At 42.0% G+C, this 27,829-nt stretch overlaps 1 protein-coding gene across 1 annotated transcript; it reads right to left on the reverse strand.

Moving 5' to 3' along the window:
- Positions 1-314: 314 nt before the first annotated feature.
- On the reverse strand, positions 315-26,268 carry LOC310640809 (lysosomal acid lipase/cholesteryl ester hydrolase-like; the record flags this gene model as incomplete). Its single annotated transcript, XM_083363325.1, has 9 exons — positions 315-548; positions 1,118-1,189; positions 4,385-4,456; positions 14,877-15,017; positions 17,838-17,965; positions 18,612-18,721; positions 20,139-20,337; positions 25,109-25,226; positions 26,143-26,268. The coding sequence occupies 9 exons, from the start codon at positions 26,266-26,268 to the stop codon at positions 315-317; spliced, it is 1,200 nt and encodes a 399-aa protein (XP_083219451.1).
- Between the last annotated feature and the right edge of the window lie 1,561 nt (positions 26,269-27,829).

The raw sequence follows: 27,829 nt of genomic DNA on the forward strand, positions 1-27,829 counted from the left end.
CCTCGGGAGAAGGGCGGTTTATAAAAATAAATAAATAAATAAATAAATCCAAATAATAAAAAAAGGAAATCTCTTGATGGTCTATGAGAATTTAATTTGTTTCTCATTTACAGAGGAATAAGGTAAAGAATTCAGAGGAAACAGGAACAGTTTGAAGAAGTGATTTGTTAATGCAAATACCATTTAGGGAAACAGTGTTCAGTCAGATTGCAAATATTTCTTCAACTAATCAGCTCAGCTGCATTATGACTTTAAGGTGTGTTTTTAAATTGTCATCATACAACATGCTTTCTCTGGAGATCGCTGCTGAGGAATCATGCATAACTTTTCATTATCTCAATGATACGCATGTACATAATCTCAGTTGCATCCATTCCCCAAATGTAATCCAGATGTTGCCATTCAGGAACATGGTGGTGATAAATGACATTACTAAGCCGCGCTATTAATGCCTCGACATCTCTTATGTTCACAAATAAGTCATTTCCACCAGACCAGAGTGCAATGGGTATTTTTATATCTTCTATCTTGTATACAGGAGGAGTTGTCTGGGAAGAAAAGCAACACACCTGAAAAAAACTCAAAAAACTTCTCAGGAAAAAATACAACATATAAAATATTGCAAATTACCACTTTTAAAAACTTGATGAGCAAGGAAAGACTTCCTAGAACAGTGATGGCGAACCTTTTAGAGACCAAGTGCCCATCCTTCTGAGGTTGGTAAAAACAAAGACTAAGATGATTTGGGGCCATATACAAATAAAGCTTCTACACTGTAAACTGCCCAGAGAGTTTGTAAAGCACTATGGGGTGGTATATACATCTAAGTGCTATTGCTATATCTATTGCTAAATGGCTTGGCTGGGCAGGAAAAGTGGACAGTTGTACATTTAGATGTAGACTGTCTTCAAATTTGTAAGGGCAAGAAATATTTCTCTACATTTACAAACATTTTGATGACACTTTTCTTATTTTTCTTATTTTGCTCAACCTCAGCCTGCAAAATTTGAAATAAGGTACAAACCCTCCCCCACTTCTAACAGGAAAAGCAATCTGATCTAAAAACTACAAATGAGGAAGAATGTTATTTTACAGGAAAATTGTTTTATTCTCATACCTGGTTATATTTCTTCATATTCTTTTCCTTAGTGCCATAGTCGTATGCTTGAAACACTTTTTCATTATAGATCTATAATGAATAGTATGTAATTACAGAACTGAATAAAAGTATTACCAGTCATGACCCCATTGCTATACAAGCTACATTGGCTTCCAGATGAAACTCAAGGTACTGGTTGTCACCTTCAAAACTCTTCATGGCTTAGGACTGAGTTATTTATGGGACCATCTCTGCCCAGTGGTCTCTATCTGTCCCATCCAGCAGGAGATTAGGCTCTAGGTACCATCAGCTGTGGGCTGGATTGGTCTCTATCTCCAGCCTAAGACCTTTATGTTATGGTTGCAATATATATTGCAGAAATAGATATTGTGACTGCTTGAATATGGTAGGCCAGAGCTCCAAACCTTTCTAAGAGAAAGGGAGCAGGGAAATGTGCATGCATGTGTGTGCACATGCACAATTGGGCTCATGCATGGTGGCAGTGGTAGCATGCATGTGCACATGCATAAGCAGCCTGCATGCATCCATGGCAGTACTGGCAGTGGTGCCAGTGCCTGCGTGCATCTGCAAGGGGCCACTAGTGCTTATGCACATGCGCAAACAGGCCATTAGCACCTGTGTGATGCTGGTGGCAGTGCTAGCGCCCCCATGCATGTGCAAACAGGGTCAACAATGGCCAACAGGCTGTGGCCCGGTATTGGGCCACAGCCCACAGGTTGGGGACCCCTGCTGTAGGCTATCACTAGTTTAAGTCCTTAAGGTTATGGTTGCAATATATACATATATATCAACTGTGGGCTGAATTCGGCTTCTATCTCTAGTCTAAGTCCTTAATGTTACGGTTGTAATACACACACACAAACATATTGCAATTATAACATATAATATTAAGAATTTAGGGTAGCGATAGCCTACAGTATTCAAGCAGTCACAATATCTATTTCTGCAATTTTAAAACAGGACTGAAACATATATCAATATGATTATCCCAATATTTTCAAGTTACTGCTTCCGTTACTTCAATAGAATACTAGATTCAATTTTCATAATTTTTCAAAACAAAACTTAGAAATTTTTCTTTTTAAAAAATTACATGCTTTGTGTAGAAAGTGCTGTTTTTCAATACAGGCAGTTCCCCAATTCAAAAATGAGTTCAAATCCCAAGGTCTGTCCTTAGCTTGAATTTGTATGTAACTGTAGTGTATGCAGCTAAAAGCATACACAGGATGTCAGCACAGCAGGAGTCGTGGGACTAGACAGCTCCAGGCTATAACCGCATTTGGCGGGAAAGCCTGGTTTAAACGAGTTTGACAGCCCCGGGCTATAGCCAGTCCTGGCGGGAAGCCAGGGTTTAAATCTATTGGCCACCTGCACTGGCGGGAAGCCCAGGTTTGAATCCATTGGCTGGTATTCACCTGGGCAGGTATAAAGGTACGCCAGGTAACCCCTTTTCCCAGCTCCGTTCCTGACTGCAATAAAGGTTAGACTACTGCAACGCTCTCTATATGGGGCTGCCCTCGAGGACCACTCGGAGGCTTCAGCTGGTGCAGAATGCTGCTGCGCAAGTTGTGATGGGGGTTTCCCGATACTCCCATGTAACACCTCTACTCCGTGAACTGCATTGGCTGCCGGTTGCCCTCCGGGTGAGATTCAAGGTGCTGGTGATGACCTATAAAGCCCTAAATGGCTTGGGTCCGGGATATTTGAGGGAACACCTGCTGCCGGTATCAAGTTCCCTTCGTCCTGTGCGCTCCCACATGGAGGGCCTTCTCAGGGTGCCACCAGTAAAAGACTGCCAGCGGATAACACCCAGGGGGAGGGCCTTCTCAGTGGGTACACCTGCCCTTTGGAACCAGCTGCCCGTGGAGCTTAGGACTGCCCCAGACCTTCGGTCATTCTGCCGGGACCTGAAGACCTGGCTCTTTGAGCTTTCCGGCCCAGGCTGAGAGTTTTTAATTGGGGGTTTTATATTTTTCAGGGATCAAATTTAATTATTTTTAATTGTTTTTAGCTTTTGTATTGTATTGACGTTTTTAAATACCTTGTAAACCACCCTGAGTCCTAGGGGAAAAGGGCGGTATATAAATTCAATAAATTCAATTCAATTCAATTCAATTTTCTACAATAGGATTTCCCCCCCCCCCCCAGTTTGGTCTTTCAGTCTTCCAAGTGGTGCACCTCTTGCAGCTATAACTGAGTCTATCTTCTCTTTCCTACCACTTTTTCCAGCATTATAGACTTCTCCAGAGAGCTAGTTTTTAAATGGGGTTTTATATTTTTTCAGGGATTAAATTTAATTATTTTTAACTGTTTTTAACTTTTGTATCGTATTGACGTTTTTAAATTCTTTGTGAACCACCCTGAGTCCTACAGGAAAAGGGCGGTATATAAATTCAATAAACTTAAACTTAAAGAATTCTACATACCCAAGCTGCGCATCTGTCATTGTGTGAGACCACGTAACTTTACAGTAACCCAGAACAATATTATTGTTTAATACAGTATAAGTATTATTATGTAACGAGATTGCACCATTTTGTGTTTAAGTTGAACTTTGCTACTGTAAGCTCAGTTCTTAACTACGGTTCATCCTTAAATCAGAACAGTCTTAACTGGAGACTTTCTATACAATAAACATTGCAACATAAACAGAAAAGCTATATGCTAACATCAAGTGCTGAATGAGTTGAATGTAGTTCCAGATATTATAAACTGCACATTATTATCCCCAAAAGAGGCAGCTTTGGGTAGTGTTACAAACCTTACAATTCTGGGGTGCCTTCTCTGATCTAGTGCTCTTCTTCTTAGCAAGATTTAAATTATTCAGTAATGTGTTATCAATTTTTTTAAAAAAAATCCTTAAACCTTAAATGTCTCGGTGGATTGAGTAGTTTTTAGACATTCAATTTGTTTGCTTTTTTTACCTTTCTGTCACTAGACAATCATGAATGGTTCACCTTAGGTATACTTTTATTACAACAATAGAATTTATAAATTATAATATATGTTTGGGGTTCCTTTTACCTGACTCATTCTATTCTAACTTGTTCTATTTGTGTCTAATACTGCTGGTATGTGTATGGATGTGATTTATTAGGTTGTATTATAATTACAATTTTTACTGGTGTTGGAAATTTCATCAATTCACACATCGCTCCACTGGATCCAGGGTTAGTCAGAAGCAACCCATATATAGTATAATGATTAACAGATCTCTTCTATATATGGTTAGAATTGGATTCAATCCATGATACAATAACATACCTGTTTCCAGTGAAAAATGTTTTGCACAGATGTTCCAGCAGGAGAATGTGCTGCGTACACATCCATACGACTCTGAAATAAAACAATCATTCAACTTAATTCCCTAATTAATTGCATCTGCTGTGTAGCAAAAATTCAATAAGGGCTTTTCTAAATTTGTGAGTCCATTTACATTCATGAATAGACCTTATACAATTGATGAACATTCCCAATCCAGGATATTTTCTTATTAGGTGCAGTGCAGTAAATTTAATTTTCATAATTCAGCTGGAGTTACCATATTCAATTGCTATATAGTTACTTTGTATTTTTTCTTTTATTTCTTTTCTTTTTCTTTTATTTTATTCAAATGCAAATAATACAAACATAATACATATAAGTCTAAATAAAAAAATAGTATAAAAATACAAATACTACAGTGCACCCACCCCGCTGGAGACCGTTTTTATTACCCATATTTCTTCTCATATAACAATTAACAATATGCAATATATTTCAATTGTGTCCTTATCCCCTCCAAAACAGCATATATTCTTGATCAGGTTTATTCCCTTTGCCTTCCACCAAGACTGTTTTTATAAAATCATCCCATATTTCATTATAATTATTTACTTTAATCATCCCTTTTTAAAATTTAATTTCTGTTGTTAATTTATCATTTATTGCCATATTCCATATTTCATTATACCACTCATTTCTTTGAATAACCCAATTCCATCTCCAATATTTAACCATCACTAATCTAGCTGCCATTATAAAATTTGCAATCAATTCCTTTTTTGCTTCATTTATATCTTGTTTTTCCACCAGTAACAGTAATGCAATCCTTGGTGACATATCTAAGTTTACCTTCAAAAGTTCTATAATTTCCGTAAACACCATGTCCCATATCTTTTGTGCGTTATCAAAATCCCACCACATATGTTTATATGTTCCAATCTCTTTCTCGCACCTCCAGCAAATATTTGTATATTTAACATCTATTTGATTTAATTTATGTGGTGTTAGATACCACCTCCATATCGTACTCCTTTAAGCTCTCTCCAAATTCTTTCTCCTATCAGTCATCAATCATAGGGTCCCCATCAGCCTTCAAAAGCAATAATAATAATAATAATAATAATAATAATAATAATAATAATAATAATAATAATAACAACAACAACAACAACAACAACAACAACAACAACAACAGCAGCAGCAGCAGCAGCAACAACAACAACAACAACTACCCATGGCTGGGCCTGGACAGCTATCGGGTGTGATCCCTATGGTTATGGGATTACCGGTCTTCAGATTGGTAGTGGCTTAGCCACTGTGAACCAACCCAGGCACCTCCCATCACCAATGATGAGAAGAAATAAAAAAAATTCCATACCAGATCAGTCGTTGCCTGGGTCAACAAGGACCACATCAGATGCTATGGCTCCTGGACATCTGTTGAAAAATGGGCCACAGGGCTCAGTTGTTACTGCTGAGGAACCAGAACGTACAACTGTAAAGCAACTGGAACAAAAGCGCAAAACCTGGACAACCGAAGAAAATTGAAAAATCATCCTATGCTACTACTAGGCTGAACCAACAACCAGGGGATTTCAAAAAAGAATGATGCAACTGTGGAAGGAAAAGCACCCAGAAAGTAATGTAACCGAACAACGATTAATGGATCAAAGACGTTTCATCATCCGTAATAAAGTTTTTACAGAAAATTCAACATCTAGGAACATTGGCTAAACCCAGTGGAACATAATAAAACTGCCTCCTGGATCAAAGATATCCAAAAACAAGCAATACAAAACAAAATGGAGAATATTGTAATAACCACTGATATGGTTGCAAAACAAGTAAAGAAGGTCAAGAACTGGAGTGCACATGGCCTGGATAAGCTGCATGGATACTGGTTGAAACACCTCACCAGCCTCCATCACCGCATGGCTACCCAATTTGATGAAATGCTTCAAAATGCCACAAGTGAAGAATGGTTAACAGCTGGTCGAACATACTTGATAGTGAAAGACCCTGAAAAGAGCACAGAACCAAGCAACTACCACCCAATTACTTGTCTGCCAACAACGTTCAAACTTTTTAAAAGAATACTGGCAAATTCAGTATTCAATCATCTGATGGAAAACAATTTGTATCCCGCAGAACAAAAAGGAAATTATAAAAAATCAAGAGGAACAAAAGATCAATTGCTCATTGACAAAATGGTACTTAAAAATGCAAAATGATGAAAAACAAATTTAAATATGGCATGGATTGATTACAAGAAAGTATTTGACTCATTACCCCACAGTTGGATTAATGTGTGTTTGGAAAACTTTGGAATCAGCAAAAACATTGTACATTTTTGAAAGCAAATATGCAAAAATGGAAAACAGTTCTAACAGCAAATGGGGAAAACATTGGTGAAATCAACATCAGACGAGAAATCTTCCAAGGGGAGTCACTTTCACCACTACTATTCAACATCGCATTAATTCCATTGACAATAATATTATGAAACACAAAACTGGGATACCACATCTCAAGCCAGCATGGCAAGATAAACTATCTACTATACATGGTTGACTTAAAATTGTATGTGAAAAGCCACACTGAACTTGAATCAATACTCAACGCAGTTCAACTGTTTAGCAGTGACATCAGAATGGACTTTGGACTTGGAAAGTGTGCTACCATATTTTCCGGCATATAAGATGACTGGGCGTATAAGACGACCCCCAACTTTTGAGAAGATTTTCAAGATTTTTCGTCTTATACGCCAGAAAATACTTACATGCCAGTTGCCAAGTGTCCGACACAAGCCCGATTCAGCCCCGTCTGATGCAGATGGTGCAAAGCCTCCCTTTTGAAGCCCAAAGGGGCTTTTCCTTCCACCCACCCTTTGGAATAAATGCAAGAGCTGCGTTCACACGACATGCTCTTCCAGGCCAGACTGTGCAAACGGCACACCAGAAGCCGCAACCACCGTGGGAACTCTGAGTCCCTGCCTTTCGGCAGCCTGCACAGCCGAGCGCAATCCAGCTTTGAGAGCACATTTGCAGATGGAGCAGCTGCCGCATCTGGAGCCAAGCCCCGCCCGGGAGGTGGTCAGCCAGGCGGGCCCGGAAGACGCGCTGGAGAGCTGGGCTTGGGGCGGCCATGCCGAGGCCGGCTGGCGAGGGCCGCTGCATGGTCTGCAGGTGAGAGGGGCACCAGGCCAAGTACTGCTGTCCAGACTGCCGAGATAGTGGGTAGCAGGGCGCACTCTGCTTATGCTCAGATGCCACTTGGGCGAGGGAGAGGGGCCTCCTGCCACTCCTGGGGTCTGGCATTTACAAGGGGGAGGGGAAGGGGCTTAGAGGCTCTTGGGGGTGGGAAGGGAGAGTCATGTTGGAGGGGGGACTGGACTAAGGAGGCTTGAAGTTGCTTTGCAAGAACGGGGGCGCTCGATTGATTTATGTACTATTTTCTGGCGTATAAGACGACTGGGCGTATAAGACGACCCCCAACTTTTGGGAAGATTTTCATGGGTTAAAAAGTCATCTTATACGCCGGAAAATACGGTATATTATCCATGCAGTGAGGAAAAATGGAAAAAATAGAAGGAATAGAACTGGGAAATGGAAGTATTATGAAAGCACTAGCAAAGGATGATGGTTACAAATACCTAGGCATATGGGAAGCAGATAACATCTTGAATGTAAAAGTCAAAGAGTCAACACAAAAGGAATACATCAGGAGAGTCCGCAAAATACTAAAATCAAAGCTGAATGCTGGAAATATAATTAAAGCCATTAATACATGGGCAGTCCCAGTGATACGCTACCCAGCTGGAATTATCAACTGGACTTTGGCTGAATTGGAACACCTAGACTGGAAAACACGTAAACTTTTGAATATGCACGACGCTTTACATCCACGAAGTGACATCGACAGGTTGTACCTGCCAAGAAGAATAGGGTGCAGAGGGCTACTGCAAATCCACCAAACTGTAGCAGAAGAAAAACAAAGTTTGAATGACTATGTAAATCAAAGTACAGAAAAACTTCTGCAGGCTGTGAAAACAGAGAGCATTATAAAAATAACAGAAACAAAGGCAGAAAATAAGGAAAAACGGCTGGATGACAGATTAAATAGATGGAAAACCAAAGCTTTGCATGGACAGCATTTGAAAAACATTGAAGGAAAATGTGATAACAACTTGGCATGAGCATGGCTTAAGATGGGAACCATCAAGAAACAGAAGGCCTAATACTGACTCCTCAAGAACAAGCACTACAAACTAATGCCATTAAAGCGAAGATACAAAAATCAACTGAAAATCCAAATTGCTGACTTTGCAACCACAATGTTGAAACTGTTTTACATTTAATATGTGAGTGCAGCAAAATCATGCAAACTGATTACAAAGCTAAACTAATCCACTGGGCATTGTATAAAAAATACGACTTGCCTGTGTCTGAAAAGTCATGGCAACATAAGACAGATCACCATTTGGAACAGAACACACCAGATATCGCAGTCATAGAGAATCGAAGCATACAGTTGATTGATATCGCTGTACCATGAGATGCCAGTCAATTTGAGTGTTCAGTTGACTGAGTTTCATGTTTTATGAATGAAATAATAATAATAATAATAATAATAATAATAATCATCATCATCATCATCATCATCATCATCATCATCATCCCCTTCATGGATTACTGCCTTGTCGTGGCAAAGGGGCTTGCGTAATTCAATGAAGCTATGAGCTATGCCGTGCAGGGCCACCCAAGACAGAAAGGTCATAGCAAAGAGTTCTGACAAAACGTGATCCACTGGAGAAGGAAATGGCAACCCACTCCAGTATCTTTGCCATGAAAACCCTATGGACACTACCAAAAGGCAAAATGATATGACGCTGGAAGATGAGCCCCTCAGGTCAGAAGGTGTCCAATATGCTACTGGGGAAGAGCAGAGGGCTAGTACTAGTAGCGCCAGAAAGAATGAAGCGACTGGGCCAAAGCTGAAAGGATGCTCAGCTGTGGATGTGTCTGGTGGTGAAAGGAAAGTCCAATGCTGTAAAGATTTTTTCTCTATAGGAACCTGGAATGTAAGATCCATGAATCAAGGAAAGCTGGACGTGGTCAAACAAGAGATGACAAGACTGAACATCGACATCTTAGCTATCAGCAAACTAAAATGGACAGGAATGGGTGAATTTAATTCAGATGACCATCAGGTATACTACTGAGGGCAAGAATCCCTCAGAAGAAATGGAGTAGCCTTCAAAGTCAATAAAAGAGTAGGAAAAGCAATACTGGGATCCAATCCTCAAAATGACAGAATGATCTCAGTTCGAATCCAAGGCAAACCATTCAATATCACAGTAGTCCAAGTCTATGCCCCAACCACCGGTGCTGAAGAGGATGAAATTGACCGGTTCTATGAAGCCCTACAGCACCTTATAGAACTAACACCCAAAAATGATGTCCTTATCATCATGGGGGATTGGAATGCTAAAGTAGGATGCCAAAAGATAACCAGAATAACAGGCAAGTTTGGCCTTGGAGTACAAAATGAAACAGGGCACAGGCTGATAGAATTTTGTCAAGAGAATACGATGGTCATAGCAAACACTCTTTTCCAACAACCCAAGAGACACATGGACATCACCAGACGGTCAACACAGGAATCAGATTGACTATATGCTCTGCAGCCAAAGATGGAGAAGCTCTATACAGTCAGTAAAAACAAGACCAGGAACTGACTGTGGCTCAGACCATGAGCTTCTCATTGCAAAGTTTAGGCTTAAACTGAAGAAAGTAGGGAAAAGCGCTAGGCCACTCAGGTATGAATTAAATCATATCCCTGTTCAATATACAGTAGAGGTGACAAATAAATTTAAGGAATTAGATCTGATAGACAGAGTGCCTGAAGAACTATGGACAGAGGTTCGCAACATTGTACAACAGGTAGCAACCAAAGCCATTCCAAAGAAAAAGAAATGCAAGAAAGCAAAGTGGCTGTCTGAGGAAGCTTTGCAAATAGCTGAGGAAAGGAGGGAAGTGAAAGGCAAGGGAGAAAAAGAAAGATACGCCCAATTGAATGCAGAATTCCAGAGAATAACTAGAAGAGATAAGAATGCCTTCTTAAATGAACAGTGCAAAGAAATAGAAGAAAACAATAGAATAGGGAGAACCAGAGATCTTTTCAAGAAAATTGGAGATGAGGGGAATGTTTCATGCAAAAATGGGCATGGTAAAGGACCAAAATGGCAGGGACCTAACAGAGGCAGAAGAGATTAAGAAGAGGTGGCAAAATTACACAGAAGAACTATACAAGAATGAGCTTAACGTCCCTGATAATCACAATGAGGTGGTCACTGACCTCGAGCCAGACATCCTAGAATGTGAAGTGAAGTGGGCCTTAGAAAAGCTGAGCAACAACAAAGCTAGTGGAGGTGACAGTATTCCAGCTGAGCTATTCAAAATCTTAAAAGACGATGCAGTAAAAGTGCTACACTCAATTTGCCAGCAAATTTGGAAAACTCAACAGTGGCCACAGGATTGGAAAAGATCAGTTTACATTCCAATTCCAAAGAAAGGCAGTGCCAAAGAATGTTCAAACTATCACACCATTGCACTCATTTCTCATGCTAGTAAAGTTATGCTTAAAATCCTACAAGCTAGACTCCAGGAGTATGTGGACCGAGAACTACCAGAAGTACAGGCAGGATTTTGAAGAGGCAGAGGAACTAGAGATCAAATTGTCAACATACGCTGGACCACGGAGAAAGCTAGAGAGTTCCAGAAAAACATCCACTTTTGCTTCATTGACTATGCTAAAACCTTTGATTGTGTGGATCATAACAAACTGTGGCAAGTCCTTAAAGAGATGGAAGTACCAGACCATCTTATTTGTCTCTTGAGAAACCTATATGTGGGCCAAGAAGCAACAGTGAGAACTGGACACGGAACCATTGATTGGTTCAAAATTGGGAAAGGAGTCCGGCAAGGCTGTATACTGTCGCCCTGCCTATTTAATTTATATGCAGAGCACATCATGAGAAAGGCAGGGCTAGATGAATCAAAAGTTGGAATTAAGATTGCCAGAAGAAATATCAACAATGTAAGATATGCAGATGATACCACTCTAATGGTAGAAAGTGAAGAAGAACTAAAGAGCCTCTTGTTGCGGGTGAAGAAAGAGAGTGCAAAACATAGGTTGAAACTTAACATTAAGAAAACCAAGATCATGGCATCCGGCCCTCTCAACTCCTGGCAAATAGATGGGGAAGAAATGGAGGTAGTGACAGATTTTATTTTCCTGGGTTCCAAGATCACTGCAGATGGGGACTGTAGCCAAGAAATTAAGAGATGCTTGCTCCTCAGGAGGAAAGCCATGGCAAATCTAGACAGTACACTAAAAAGCAGAAACATCACCCTGTCAACAAAAGTGTGTATAGTCAAGGCTATGGTCTTCCCAGTTGCAATGTATGGCAGTGAAAGTTGGACCATAAAAAAGGCTGAGTGCCAAAGAATTGAGGCCTTTGTAGTATGGTGCTGGAGAAGACTCCTGCGAGTCCCTTGGACTGCAAGGCAATCAAACCGGTCAGTCCTAGAGGAGATCAACCCTGACTGCTCTTTAGAAGGCCAGATCCTGAAGCTAAAACTCAAATACTTTGGCTACCTAATGAGAAGGAAGGACTCACTGGAGAAGAGCCTAATGCTGGGAAAGATTGAGGGCAATAGAAGAAGGGGATGACAGAGAATGAGGTGGCTGGATGGAGTCACTGAAGCAGTTGGCGTGAGCTTAAATGGACTCCAGAAGATGGTAGAGGACAGGAAGGCCTGGAGGAACGTTGTCCATAGGGTCGCGGTAGCTTGAACACGACTTCGCAGTTAACAACAACAACAACAGCAGCAGCAATAATAATAATAATAATAAAGTTGGAAGGTCTTCTAGTCCAACCCCTTGCTCAGGCAGGAAACCCTATACCATTTCAGACAAATGGCTGTCCAGTCTCTTCTAAAAATCTTCTAGTGTTGGAGCATTCACTGCTTCTGGAGGCAAGTTGTTCCACTGGTAAATTGTTCTAACTGTCAGGAAGCTTCTACTTAGTTCTATGTTGCTTTTCTCCTTGCTTAGTTTCCATCTGTTGCTTCTTGTACCGCCTTCTGGTGCTTTGGAGAATACCTTGACTCACTCTTCTTTGTGGCAGCCCCTGAGATATTGAAACACTGCTATCATGTCACCCCTAGTCGTTTTCTTCATTAAACTAGACATATCCAATTCCAGTAACCATTCCTTATATGTTTTAGCCTCCAGTCCTAATCATCTTTGTTGCTCTTTTCTGTACTCTTTCTAGAGTCTCAACATCTTTTTTACATTGTGGTGACCAAAACTGGATGCAGTATTCCAAGTGTGGCCTTATCAAGGCATTGTAAAGTGGTATTAACACTTCACGTGATCTTGATTGTATCCCTCTGTTAATGCAGCCTATCACTGTGTTGGCTTTTTTTGGCAGCTGCAGCACACTGCTGACTCATATCTAAGTGATTGTCCCCTAGGACTCTGAGATCCCTCTCACAGTTGCTATTATTGAACAAGGTACCACCTATACTATACCTGTACATTTGTTTTTTCTTGCCTAAATGTAGAACCTTACTTTTTTCACCACTGAATTTCATTTTATTAGATAGCGCCCAGTGTTCAAGTCTGTCCAGATCATCCTATATCTTAAGCCTGTCTTCTGGAGTGTTGGCTATTCCTGCCAGCTTGGTGTCGTCTGCAAATTTGATGAATTCCCCATCTATCCCCTTGTCCAAATTGTTGATGAAGATGTTGAAGAGTACTGGACTTAGAACAGAGCCCTGAGGCACCCCACTACACACTTCCCTCCATATAGATGCAGTTCCATTGAGGACCACACACTGAGTACGGCCAGTCAGCCAGCTACAAATCCATCTGGTGGTGATGCTGTCTAACTCACATTTTTCTATCTTATCAAGTAGAAGGTTGTGATCTACTTTATCAAATGCCTTACTGAAGTCCAAGTAAATTACATCCACAGCATTCCTCTGGTCCACTAATTTTGTCACTTCGTCAAAGATTTGTCTGGCATGATCTGTTTTTGACAAACCCAATTTGGCTTTTAGCAATGACTTTGTTTGCTTCTAGGTGTTTGCTGATTTGTTGTTTGATTATCTTTTACAGAATCTTCCCAAGTATTGAGGTCAGGCTGATAGGTCTGTAGTTTCCTGGATCTATTTTTTCCCTTTTTTGAAGATGGGAACTACATCAGCTCTTTTCCAGTAGGTAGTTCCCCAGTGCCTCAGGATGTTTGTAAAATATACTTCAGTGGTTCTGAGATCACATCTGCCAGTTCCTTGAGAACTTTGGGGTGTAATCCATCTGCTCCTGGTGATTTGAACTCATCTAGGCTGGACAGGTGCTCACTTACCATTTTCTTGCCTATCTTGACTTGTGTTTCTAATCTGTCTCTAATCTAGTCTCTAATCTAGTCTCTTAGCTGAACATCCAAATTCAAAGCTTCTCCAAGAAAATGTCCAAAACCAAATCAAATACAATCCAAACTTCAGGAGGAAAGTAAAGGAAATAACTCACGTTTCATAATCCTTAATTGTGTGTTATATCTCTTAATCAATTCTCTGTGATGGTCCAGAGGAGGCAGAAATTCAGTGTCCATCATCCACCCAAGCTAGCTCCGCCCCTTACTTTGTATTTTGAAGTTGATTGCAAATACATCAATAGTCTTGGATGACCCTAGCCATTTGCTATCCTACAACTAGCCAGAAAGATAAAGGGGCAGCTCAGAATGCAGTCTATGTACTTTGTCTTTTTAGTTTTCCAACAATTCTCATTCCAGTTTACTGACACTGGATACAAGCCATTAGTTTTTGGAACAATCTTGATGCTTGATTCTTCAATTCTGTTGGAAGGAACTTTGCCAAAAACAACTTGGAAATTTCCCAGTATAATGAACACAGTTACACCTCCTATTCTAAACCTTTTGCACAAAATCAATTCTTTCTTCCAGGAAATCTTGAAATAAAAAATAAAGCTCAATTTTGTCTTTATTTAAAATTTAAGAAAGGCTTTACTCTAAGGGTTGACAAACTTTTTCTGTAAATGGCCAGATTCTATCCCCTTCCCCCTGCATCCATGTGAGTGGCTGACAGGTCTGCAGGCTAAGGAGGGCATCAGGCATTGGACAATGCTGGGCCAGGAAGGGCTCAAGAGATCACCCCCTGCTGCCCAGAATTTCCCACCTTTGTCTCTTGGCTCTGCTCCAAGCCCCATGGATGATCTATGATTGTGATCTGCTGCCCACCCGCCCATTCATGCTTAGCTCGGAGGCCATATAAAAACCAGGTGGCAGGTGAGATTTGACTTGTGGACCATACTTAGCCTTAATTTAAGAAAAACTGTTATTTTGCAACTGGAATTGCAAACATGATTAAGAGAAATCAAGCCTGACCCAGTTTTCCTTTATACATACCGTGTTGCAATTGGGAGTGTTAGAACCAGCTATAAAAGAAAATGCACGTTCGCAGATTTTAGGTTGAAAATTACAAAATGAAACCTTTAGTGTTCTCAAAGTAGTAGGATACTGCAAAATTCCTCTGTAGCCAAACACTATCTGAAATATATTAAATAATTTATTGATTAATTAATTTGAACTGATATAATTAAGCCAGATCAAATATCCCAACCCCACATCTGCTGTAAACCATAAATTTAAGAAAGAAAAACTCCTTAGTTCAGGAATACACAAACTGGATCTTTGCATGCTACACATGAGTTGAAATTTGAAAAGGTGGACAAGAAAAAAAAGTTCATTTAATTTAGTTATTGTAAATAAAAGTATATTAGTGAAATATAGGTATATGATAATCTTCACATACCATATAATGATTTTTAATGCTTTTTTCCTAAAAACAAGCTGTAGTCAGTTATGAAATTTTTATCTTATCTTATTTTAAATATTTTTCAGCCAACTCTGGTGGCTCCCAGAGATTAAAAAACAAAAAATACTTTTAAAAAATTCTTGGTTTTTTTCATTTATAATATAAAATACAAAAGTCGAAGAGAAAATATTAAGAAAATAAAGGAGAAAAAAGGGAAGGGAAAAGTGTGGGGCAAAAAGAAAAAAGAATGAAAAGGTGTTGAATTCTGAGTCCTTTTGTTGCAGTAGAATAAGATAATAGCATCAAACCTCAACTTTTTACTTTTACATAATAATATAAAAGAGCCATTTCTATAACAAGAAACCTATTAAATGGTAAAACCCCAAATCAAAGGTTCATTTTTTCCCCACCTCAAACGCAAAGTCCAGAAGCGGTTTCCAAGTAGAAACAAAAGTAATTGTATTTTTTTTCCTTTGATCAAAGCAGTCAATTTGATCAGTTAAAACATAAAAACTGGCACAACCCATGCTAATGAGCCACCATCTAATCTTCTCCCAATGCTTGGGGGGAAAGGGTGCCAATTGATCTTCAGGGGGCAAAGCATTTCATAAGACAAGGGCTGCCACCGAAAAGGCACACATCCTAACTCCCATCTGATGGCAATGTTTAAAGGAAGGGACTAGAGTATGGGTAGGCAACCTCGGCTCTTTTATGACTCATGGACTTCATAGCATAGCTGACTCAGGAATTCTGGGAGTTGAAGTCCATGAGTCATAAAAGAGCCGAGGTTGCCTACCCTTCGACTAGAGGATTCTATGTCACTTGGTAGAATGAGTAGATGTCCTTAGGAAAAGGGGGTCCTGCAGATAGCCTGGCTCTGGGCTACATAGGACTTTAAAGGTCAGGACCAGCACTTTGAAATTGCACCCAAAATAAAACTGGAAGCCACTGCAGCTCTCACAAATGAGGTGTTACATGGGCAAACCTAGGGGCTCCCATTGCTTTGCATGCTGCGTCATTCTATACCAAAACTGAAGTTTCTGGGTGGTGTTTATGGGTAGCCCCATGTACATCATGTTGCTGAAATCAAGACAGGAAGTGACTAGGCATGGGTGACCATGAGCAAGGTGCCCTGACGCAGGAAAGGGCGCAATTGGCACATCAGACAAATCTGGGCAAAGCCTTCCTAGCCCAATTTTGGGAGGGAGATACCGTATTTTCCAGCGTATAAGACGACTTTTGAACCCCTGAAAATCTTCTCAAAAGTTGGGGGGGTCGTCTTATACGCCCAGTCGCCTTATATGCCGGAAAATCAGTGGGTGGCGTCTGGCGGGAGCTGGCAGGGCAGTCCTGCGCACGCGCGCACTCCCCGGCTGCTCCTTAGCAGCTGGGGAGTGCGCGCGTGTGCAGGACTGCCCTGCCGACTCCCGTCCGACGCTCTTCGCTCTTGAGGCAGCTGCTGCCTCAAGAGTGAAGAGCGTGGAGATGGCAGGGAAGTCCTGCGTGCGCGTGCATTTGCAGGACTTCCCTGCCGGCTTGCTCTTCCCTCGCGTCGGACGGGAGCCGGCAGGGAAGTCCTGCACGCGCGCGTGCACGCAGGACTTCCCTGCCGGCTCGCTCTTCCCTCTTGAGGCAGCAGCTGCCTCAAGAGCGAAGAGCGTGGAGCCGGCAGGGAAGTCCTGCGTGCGCGTGCATTTGCAGGACTTCCCTGCCGGCTCGCTCTTCCCTCGCATCAGACGGGAGCCGGCAGGGAAGTCCTGCTCCCGTCCGACGCTGCACTTCCGCTGGGGGGTGCTGGTCGAGATGAGCCAGCAGGCAGCCGCCGTGAGCGCGGCGCTGAGGGGCAGCAGCCCCACGTGCAGCAGCAGCCGCCGGCTCAGCAACAGGTCCGAGCGCAGGAGCCGCACCGCCAGGCTGCCCAGGAAAAGCAGCCACACTGAGTGGCTGCACGCCCAGTCCAGCTCCATGAGGGGCAGGGCGGGAAGCCGGTCGGGAAGAGGGACTGGGAGCCCGGGCCGAGCACGCCTCGGCCGACGGTGAGAGGGAAGCGGCACATGAAAAAGAGGCTGCGGGCGGAGCTGCCCCGCCGTGCACCGAATGGGAGAAGTTCAAGGCCTGGGGGGGAGAAAGCAGGAGGGGTGCCGGCCGTGGCGGGTGGCGGCTGCCCTCCAGCGCTGCCTGCCGCCTGGGAAATGCTGCGTCTCAGGGGCCAGCAGAAGCGCAGGAGCAGTGGGAGGGCTGGCGGGGCCAGTCGGGCCTTCGCCTCCTCTGCAACGGACAGGGAGGGCAGGGCATGTAAGTATTTTCCGGCGTATAAGACAAAAAACCTTGAAAAACTTCTTAAAAGTAGGGGGTCGTCTTATACGCCGGGTCGTCTTATACACCGGAAAATACGGTAGTATTTGTGCCTCCCTGTCATAGAGATAAATATCAAGAGAAGGTAGGATGATCACCCTCCTTTTCAATCTATCCTTTCATTACTTTACTATTATTTTCTTTGGAATAATGCACTTGACTGGACTATGCATCAACAAGAGCCCAAAAGCACTTACATGAGCTAGTGGAGCAGGGAGGCTTAATAAAGGAGTTGTAGCATATGTTAGTGTGACTATAGGTCCCATTCCAAAAAAGACCTTGATTCTTTCAGCCAGTTCTGGCCAAATAGAGAATGAGATGAAACCTGAAGAAATAAAAAAAAATTGCAAAGAAACAGAGCCTCTTCAACTGTATAGGACAGCAAAGTTTTACTCTAAACAACTATTTCTTTTCTTCTCGCTCCTGTATTTCTGCAGGGTATAATTGTGCATTCTATACACAACGCATGGAAGAAAATGCATTTTTAGTTTGCAATCAAACAGCTGGATGGCGTGATGAGTGTGAGGTATAGAGGAGGGAGAAATATCTGTTTCCTGTTCTCGTGTTCACAGTGGGAAGATGCATCACATGATTCAGGAGTCCATAGTCTTTATTGATCAGCAGGAAGAAAATTGCTGAAACCCAGGGCTATCACTTCATCCTGCAACATATTATTTTAATATGCAAAAGTCCTAGGCTTATCTTTGTGTAGAGTGTGGCCAGGTTTATTGCAGAAAACTCTTACAGAGAAAGGGCTGGGTTAGATGAGACAAGCATTGCGAAGTGGCTCTTGATTAATAGGAATTCAGAAGTTGATTTGTTCAATTCTTCCTGACTTGGCCTCCTCCATAAACTATTTGCCAGGGCAGATGCATTCTCAAATTGTACATTGCAATTGTACAATTGCAATGTGTGGACTGTAGTAGTTTCCCCCATTCAATCCTGCTCATAGATTTGCCTATATAACTTACCAACAGTTGTGCCTTCTGAATGGCCCACATAATAAAGATGCTGTTGTTTGGTTTTGTTCAGGATAAAGTGTATGGCTGCTGGAATATCATAGTATCCCATCTCATGAACACTAGGAAAAAACAAAGGAAGCACATGGCTTTATAAATTCAAGCCTAGGCCATTTTGCTTAGAAATTAGTTCAGCTGATCTCATGGAAAGGACCACAGGGTAAAAACTGTATTGGTACAAGTGTAAGAAGGATTGCAGAAGATGTAAATGAAGATCAGTTTGTTGGGAAAGCTTAGGAGAAAATAATAGGATACTAGATTACAGGTCTTGTTGTACTAGTATAACCAGATTAATACCCTCAGCCCAGAACCTAATCTAGATTCACTGAATATCACTAGATTGAATATAATTAAAATATTTGCTAGCAAGGTTGAAAGTCTATCTAACAATCGCTGAATACACATGGCTGACCTTGCAGCCAGAGTATTTTTAGTAAGGAAATGTTTCAGAGTCCTTTTTTAAAGTCAGAAAAAGCAAACAACAGATAACTGTTCTTCTTGCCCAATGGAAAAATAATGTTTGAAAGTGACTTCCATCATTATATCTCTCCCAGATAATGTTAAATATTAAAAAAAATAAAATGTTTAAAGAGCCTTGGTGGAGCAGTGGGCTAATGCCTCCTTAAGTAACACCAGCTGCCTGCAAATATTGCAGGTTTGCATCCCACCAGGCTCAAGGTTGACTCAGCCTTCCATCCTTCCGAGGTAGGTAAAATGAAGACCCAGATTGTTGGGGGCAATTAAGCTGACTTTGTAATAATGCCGCTTGGGGGGGTGTATGAAAGCCCTAATAAGCAGGCATATACATAGAATGAAGGCTACTGCTAAGCTTGTAAGCCGCCCTGAGTCTTCGGAGAAGGGCGGGATATAAATGGAATTAAAATAAATAAAATAAAATAAGTCAATTGCAGAACTTAGCAAATATTTACATTATTTATCACTAGTAGTGCAACATTAAAAGAACTTTCTCTTCAAGTGCGCTTCTGAACCTCGTCTTAGTGTTCTCTGGAAGCAAATGGTCAGCAACCACTCTGTGTGTGATAAGGGAGTTTATATATTGTTTTGAGGGAGGAATTGGAATTAGCTTAGTAAACTGAAACCTCTAGAAATCAGCTTTCATCCCTGGTTCTAGTTTATGACTAATTTAATTTAATTTAATTTAATTTAATTTAATTTAATTTAATTTAATTTAATTTAATTATTTTTACCCCTTTAAGTCAGATTTCAATCCATGCACCTGCCTGGACAAGTCCCTGAAGTTTACTTGGCAAGATTTCAGAGGTGGTTTACCATTGCCTGTACTCTGAGACTAAGAGAGACTGACTGGCCCAAGGTCAATCAGCTGGGTTCATGCCCAAGATAGAATTAGAAGTCATAGTTTCCTGGTTTCTAGCCTGATGCCTTAACCACTACAACAAAGTGCCTCCTGCTTCTATCTTTTAAAATAATTAAGCATCTGATATCCCTTTTAGATTTTACCTAAACTCCCAGAATTCCTTCTGCCATGGCTTCAGTGTCTTGTGATTTGAAGACCAGGTGTTTCCTCTGCTATTTCCAAGCCAAACGTCATAACCATTATCTGCTAATATGAAACCAAAACTGTTGTGGGGGTGGTTAGAAATCCAGTGGGAAGCATCTCCAATGAAACTATGTAACAAAAACACAACAGGTTGTGCAGCTGTAAAATAAGAAGAGATGTTTTTTTAATGAGCCAGATCATTGAAGATTGGAAAACAATTGAAGTATTAGTTGCAAATAAATCTTGCAAAGAACCAACATTTGCGGTACATTGTCACAATCTACTGTTTGATAGCTGGCTGGAATGAAAGCATGATCATTACATGTTTAAATCCATAGAATTTAGGAACTGAGATTTTATTGATTCAATGGATCTGCTCTAATCATATCCAAATCCATTCCTTTATCTTCAACATTATGATATGTTCTCAACAGTTCCATATACTCTCCAAATCTGGAATCTTATACACAAAATTTGGAGAATTTTTGTTTTTTAAAAGAAGTTGCTTAGATTGCTTATCCTATTGGATTATCAATTGTCTTTTAAACAGAATCATAAACTACAATACCTCAAGATGCATCAGTATACCCTCAAACTGAGGATATATTTTTCTTCATCTTTCAGGACTCAACCTATTTAATTATGCATTGGACTACTACGCAGGTTTTCATAGCTAAAACCTTTCTCAAATGCTTCTTAAATGGGATTCACCTTTGAAAGTTTTTTTTAAAAAAAATCTTCACTGTTTATTTTGAAACATTTCATGAGAAGCTTCCATTGGATCCTAAAACATTCTTTAATAGACAATTCTACAGATGTCTTCTTAAGAAACTACTTTCGTGAATTTATTTTATTATTTATTTATTAATTTAATTTATATACCACCCTTCTCCCAGGGGACTCAGGGCGGTGAACAGGGCAATACATAAAAACTAGATACAAAAATTACAATTATTAAAACATGATTAAACAATGCCCATAAAATTAATACAAATTTAAAATTATAGTCATTTATAAAAATCCCACCCCGTCCCATCAGGCCAGGCCAGCTTGTTTAAAGAGATGGGTTTTAAGATCGCGCCGGAAGGAGCGGAGATCAGGCGCCATCCGGAGCTCAACCGGAAGATGGTTCCATAAATCCGGTGCACCCACAGAGAACGCCCTCCCCCTGGGGGCCACCAGTCGGCATTCTTTGACCGGTGGCACCCTGAGGAGGCCCTCTCTGTGGGAGCGTACCGGGCGGAGGGAAGTTGACGCCGGCTGCAGGTGCTCCCCAAGGTATTCCGGACCCATGCCATGAAGGGCTTTGTAGGTCATTACCAACACCTTGAACCTCACCCGGAAGACAACTGGCAGCCAATGCAGCTCGCGGAGCAAAGGTGTGACATGGGAGTATCGGGAAACTCCCAGTACAACTCTCGCGGCTGCATTCTGTACCAGTTGGAGCCTCTGAGTGGTCTTCAAGGGTAGCCCCATGTAGAGAGCGTTGCAGTAATCAAGACGAGAGGTCACGAGCGCATGAGTGACCGTACGTAAGGCATCCCGGTCTAGATAGGGCCGCAACTGGTGCACCAGGTGAACCTGGGCGAAGGCCCCCCTAGTCACAGCTACAATATGGTCTTCTAAGGAGAGTTGTGAATCTAGGAGGACTCCCAAGTTGCGAGCCCTATCTACAGGAGGTAATGACTCACCCCCCATAGTGAGGGGTGGGATATCCTGAATATCCCGAGATGCCGGTACGCACAGCCACTCAGTCTTGTCAGGGTTGAGTCGAAGCCTGTTCCTCCCCATCCAGACCCGGACCGCCTCCAGGCACCGGGACATCACGTCGAGGGCATCACTGGGGTGGTTTGGGGTCGAAATGAAAAGTTGGGTATCATCAGCATACTGATGATACCCAACTCCAAAACCACGAATGATCTCACCCAGCGGTTTCATGTAGATGTTGAACAGGAGAGGCGAGAGGACCGACCCCTGAGGGACTCCACAAACGAGAGGCCTCACGGTCGACCTCTGCCCCCCTGCCAACACCGACTGCGAGCGTCCCAGGAGATAGGAGGAGAACCACTGAAGAACTGTGCCTTCCACTCCCAATCCCCTGAGATGCCGCAGCAGGATACCATGGTCGATGGTATCGAAAGCCGCTGAGAGGTCTAATAGGACTAGGACAGAGGAATATCCCCTGTCCCGAGCCCTCCAGAGATCATTCACCAGCACGACCAATGCCGTCTCCGTGCTGTACCCGGGCCTGAAGCCCGATTGGTACGGGTCTAGATAATCCGCTTCATCCAGGACCAGAGGGAGCTGATGCGCCACCACACTCTCAACAACCTTTGCAAGAAAGCGAAGGTTGGAGACCGGACGAAAGTTATTCAAAACAGCCAGGTCCAAGGCAGGCTTCTTGAGGAGAGGTCTTACCACCGCCTCTTTCAAGGCGGTGGGAAAACTACCCTCATTCAGAGAAGCAGATATAACCGCCTGGAACCAGCCTCGTGTCCCCTCCTGGGCTGCATAAACCAGCCAGGAATGGCACGGGTCCAATAAACATGTGGTGGAGCTCAGCCTCCCCATGATCCTGTCCACTTCCTCCAGAGTTACAGGATCAAACTCCTCCCAGGTGACATTGACAAGACTGCTCGTGTCCTGATCGTCCGATACTGCCCAGTCGGAGTCCAAACCGGTCTGAATCCGAGCGATTTTGTCCGACAGATGTTGACTAAATTCCTCGGCACGCCCCTGCAAGGGTTCCTCACTCACCTCCTGATTAAGGAGGGAGCGGGTCACCCTAAACAGGGCAGCCGGGCGATTATCTGCGGACGCGATGAGGGCAGCGAAGTAGTTAGACCTCGCTACCCTCATCGCTGTGAGATAAGACCTAATATGGGTTCTTAGTCGCAATCGGTCGGATTCAGATCGGCTGGACCTCCAAACGCTCTCTAGGCCCCGTCTCCGACGCTTCATCTCCCGGAGCTCCGCGGAGAACCATGGAGCCCATTGGGATCTGCGCCGGGTCAGGGGCCGCAAGGGTACAACTCGGTCAAGTGCCTCTGTGGCCGTCCTTTCCCAGGCTTCCACTAAGGCATCCGCCGAGCTGTGAGCTGAGGAGGCAGGTGGGGACCCCAGTGCTGCCTGGAACCTCTCAGGGTCCATTAAGCACCTGGGGTGGAACCATCTAGTTGGCTCAACAACCCCACGGTGGGGAGTGGCAAAACGGAAGACCAGCCGCAGGAGATGATGATCGGTCCATGACAGGGGCATAACAATTGGGGAGCCCCCACCAAGATCATCTAACCACAGACCAGATAAGAAAACCAAGTCAAGGGTGTGGCCTCCCTCATGAGTCGGTCCATGAATTACCTGCGTCAGGTCCATGGCCGTCATGGAAGCCATGAACTCCCGAGCTAACTCAGATGCTCCTCCCAGGGATGGTAGTTTGAAGTCTCCCAAAACCATAAGTTTGGGAAACTCAATCACCAGCCCTGAGAGGATATCGAGAAGCTCAGGCAGGGCTGCTGCTGCGCGACTAGGCAAAAGGTACGCCAGCAGCAAGCCCAACTGCGCCCTAGGACCAAACCTCAATAAGAGAGATTCACACCCGACTATCTGAGGAACGGTGGCCTCCTGCGGACATAAGGTCTCCCTCATAACCACAGCCACTCCCCCACCCCTACCCTGAGTCTGAGGCCGGTGTAGCACCCGGAAGCCTGGTGGGCAAAGATCAACCAGGGGGATACCACCCTCTGGGCCCAACCAGGTTTCCGTGATGCAGGCCAGGTCCGCATGCTCACCCTCGACCAGATTCCGGATGAGAGGAGCCTTGTTAGCAACGGACCTGGCATTTAGGTACACCAGCCGGAGCTCAGGTGGCTGCACATCCCCGCTCCTAGAACCTTGGGTCGAAGACAGAGGGTCGGAGCGCCTCACCGCTTGTAAATAGCGGAGAAGCCCTCCCAGAGGTAGATACGGCCCTCTGATCTTGCACCTGCTGCCATTCCCTATCGTCGTGGGAATTGGCAATCCCACGACCCACTCCAGAGCTCCGGAGATGACCGACCCCGGCTCCCCCTCCACGCGATCTGTCCTGGGCCTGGCCTGAACAACAGTTGGCGGATTACCCCCCATCTCCAACCAACCACAACCCTCCCCCCTCCCTAACCCTACAAAAAATTTGGCTAAAAAAGTAATCAGGGGCCTCTTATTAAATTTATATCTTAGGCCCCTGTTCCTGCCCGGCCATCTCTCAGGGTCCCAGCAATCGGGCCCGTCATCAAGAGGCAGATTAAAAGGTAAGGCGGGTCGCACCCAGGATGGGGGGGCACCCCTGAGGGCGAGTAAAACCGTGCTGGAGTACCTCAAAACCATGATAATAATTGGGTAATACAGCATTACAGAATTACAGAATTCTTGGCCTTTTTCCATTATAAATGATACAGGATTTCAGCTAAAATTAAGGGTAAAAAAATAACTCCAGCAATTAGGATCCAAATGAGAGAGATACTAATTTGGTTAGAAGCACCACCTATATAGTACCTAATATGGATTTTGTTGTAAATGGTATAAAGTTGGTATAAAGTTACAATTTTCATTCTCATTAGTAATTAGATGGTTTTGTTTTTAGTGGCCTTATTTTCTTTCTTGCAACGTCTTTTGTGATGATTTCTTGTAACAATACCAGCGTCAGTGTTCATTCTGAAAATTTTACATTTAATTTTGAAGAGATATATCATTCCACCTTAATTATTGAAAAGTATTCTCAGCCATGTTTGGTAAGAATGTTGCATGAGGTCATATAGGCTAGTTGAGAGAAGAATGGTGCAGCACTTCAGATCTGAAGAGAAAAATGTGCTTCCGTGGAATACAAAGGTAGCCTCTTTGCCATTTCTTAAACCACACTTCAATTGGAAGTTGTTTGACTTGCCCATGGTCATACCTTTACTTGCAGCATTATACCTTCCATGAGGTATTCTGTAAATGGTAAGTATATATCCATCTTCTGTTTCAACATGATATTCCTCACTTGGATAGTTATGAAAGTGGATAATCTCACTCTGATGGTAGAAAGAAAACAGAACAAACTTGTTTGCAGTTATATTTTCTGAACATAAATGAACAAACAAGATGGTAAATACTGCAGTAATCTCAGGAATATTGCACTTTCATGACCTCCAACTTCAGGGAGGTTGCCAAAATGTGGACCTTCAAGAGGTGGAGCCTAAGCAAAATCAGATTTATTTGTTGAGGATGCACCCCCAAAGTCAGTAGAATGAAAAGCTGTTTTAAGAACCTCGATAATATTTTGAAGTACTTTGAATCACACAGACAAAAATAAATTTTAAGGGTTTTTTAATTAGGAGAAATAAGAAATAAGAATCTCAAATGCTTTTAATATGTGTGTCTCAAAGATTAAAGATTAGTATTTCTAATGCTTTATGTATCTGGATCATAAAGCCAGGAGGAAGCTGTCTACAAAACTGTTTTTCAGCAATTTTCACTTAGAATAAAGTAGCTGGTCTGAAAGAGCAGCTACTAACTTCAGATTAGCTATACAATCTGTTTTCCAAAGTCAGTTTGGGATTATTTAAAGCAGAAAAATTAATGCATCACAATGTCCACTGTATCAGATTTTTTGCTTGTTTTACACTCTCTGCCAACAGTAGTACCTCTATCTTTTTTTTGGTTTAGTACTTTTGGAAATTTGAGGAAAATCTCTAGCACTAGGCTAAAATTCTGGAATCCTACCATAGACAACTTTTTTTGGTATATCTTATTCCTCAGCTTTTAAAAACTTACAGCTATTTACTTAGAACTACAGTAAAAGATAATAAAAGATAAGATCCTCACCACCATAACACACTATTTGCATTATTTTATAATATATGAACTCAAACAAGTACTAGCTATCTTTAGGGTGCTATTTTTTATGAGGAAACAGTGAGGTCCAAAATATGTCAGGCAATAACATACTATATTCATAAAACACTCAGGGTTCATGTTATAGTTTGTGTTAAGTCTTTCTGAAGTTTCCAGATCTTCCAAACTGAGAATTCCATGGCATAAATAAGCCATTATTATGAAACTCCTCATCTTCATCCTGTAGGAAGCAATTCAGTCATTCATTAACATTTTAGAAAAGCAAACTTTCTGCAGACATAAAGCACTTTAGCCATGAAATAACGTCTGCTATCTGTTGCTTTAACCATTGAGCAGAATTTTACTTCTAAAGAGAATGGGAACAACTCAACACCAATTTGAGTATAGTTTCAATTTGAATATTGCTTAAAAATAAACTTGCTTAAAAAATAAACAGTGGATTAAACAAATAGGTGGCCAAGGATCTGCATCAGGATTAAGCAACAGACAAACCTACTGGCTAGGATTTATACATATCTTTGTCTCATGTCCCCACGTTACTCATTTCATATACCGTGTCTCCAATTTGAATTAAATTATATGAAAAAGGATTCTAGGATGAACTTTCCAATCAATCAAAAGTAGCTAACCGCTCAGGTCCCCTTTGGATTCCCAACTGTTAAATTTTAATAATGTAGATTTTGCCAAGGATAGTTGCATTTCCTAATCTTAACCATAGGCTATGCTACGAGTTTTGTACAGTGGTGCCTTGGTACTCATTGTTAATTGGTTCAAGGAGGCACATTGAGTAGCAAAAACAATGAGTATCAAACATTTTTTTTTCCATTAGGAATAAGGCAGCTGAGACTGACAAGTTCTAGTTTGTGTGTTCAGTACCAAATAAAGGATGAGTACTGGAACAAAATTTTCACATCAAATGTGTTGAATACCAAATTCAATGAGTTTCATTAGCCAGGCTAAGGGCCTTCCATCATCATCATCATCATCATCATCATCATCATCATCATCATTATTATTATTATTATTATTATTATTATTATTATTATTATTATTATTATTATTATATGCCATTTGCCCTGTTTCAGGTTCTAATCACACACAAACACAGTTGCAATGGAATTTTACACTTCATCTTAAGACTTTAGAGATAAACAGTGAACAAAGTATGTAAATAAAAAGCAGCTTGCCTGAAAAGTTTGTTTTTAATAGAAGATGAGTCTAAATTCAATCCAGGATCCCAGAGTCAGGTCAGGGTTGTCATCCAGTCCAAAGATCAGAAGCTCCAGGTTTTTTACACAAATAGAAGCCACACACAAATATCGTGTAAGAGCTCTAGATCAGGTGTTGTTTCCCAGGCTTACGAAAGACAGCATGCATCAGAAGTGCTTCTTAAATAAGGCTCTGGCTAGCTGTCCCTAATCAAGAGATTTGCTCCCTTGCTTGGCAAGAAGCCTAATAGAACTTTGCTGCTCTGATCCCTTTTCTACTCACTGAGTCTGGGTATGGGAGGATCCTGATGGGAGGATGGATGGGAGGGTATTAATTGGTTTCTGTTAGATCAGTTTCAATTGGAGGAAAGTTTGTGTTGCAAATAAATAAATTTTAAAAACTCAGATCGAGCAGAGCTATAATTATTTCTGGAAAATCAATTGGCCAGGATTCAAAGAAATCCATAGGCAATACATCCTACAACTGGCTATGCTGTAGAAAGATCCATCCCAACTGGCTAAAAGTTTTATGGATATACGTTTCTTAAAGAGCTGCCTTGCCATATTCTTAT

This window comes from Vipera ursinii (genome assembly GCF_947247035.1).
Source record: "Vipera ursinii genome assembly, chromosome: 5".
NCBI classification, from domain to species: Eukaryota; Metazoa; Chordata; class Lepidosauria; order Squamata; family Viperidae; genus Vipera; species Vipera ursinii.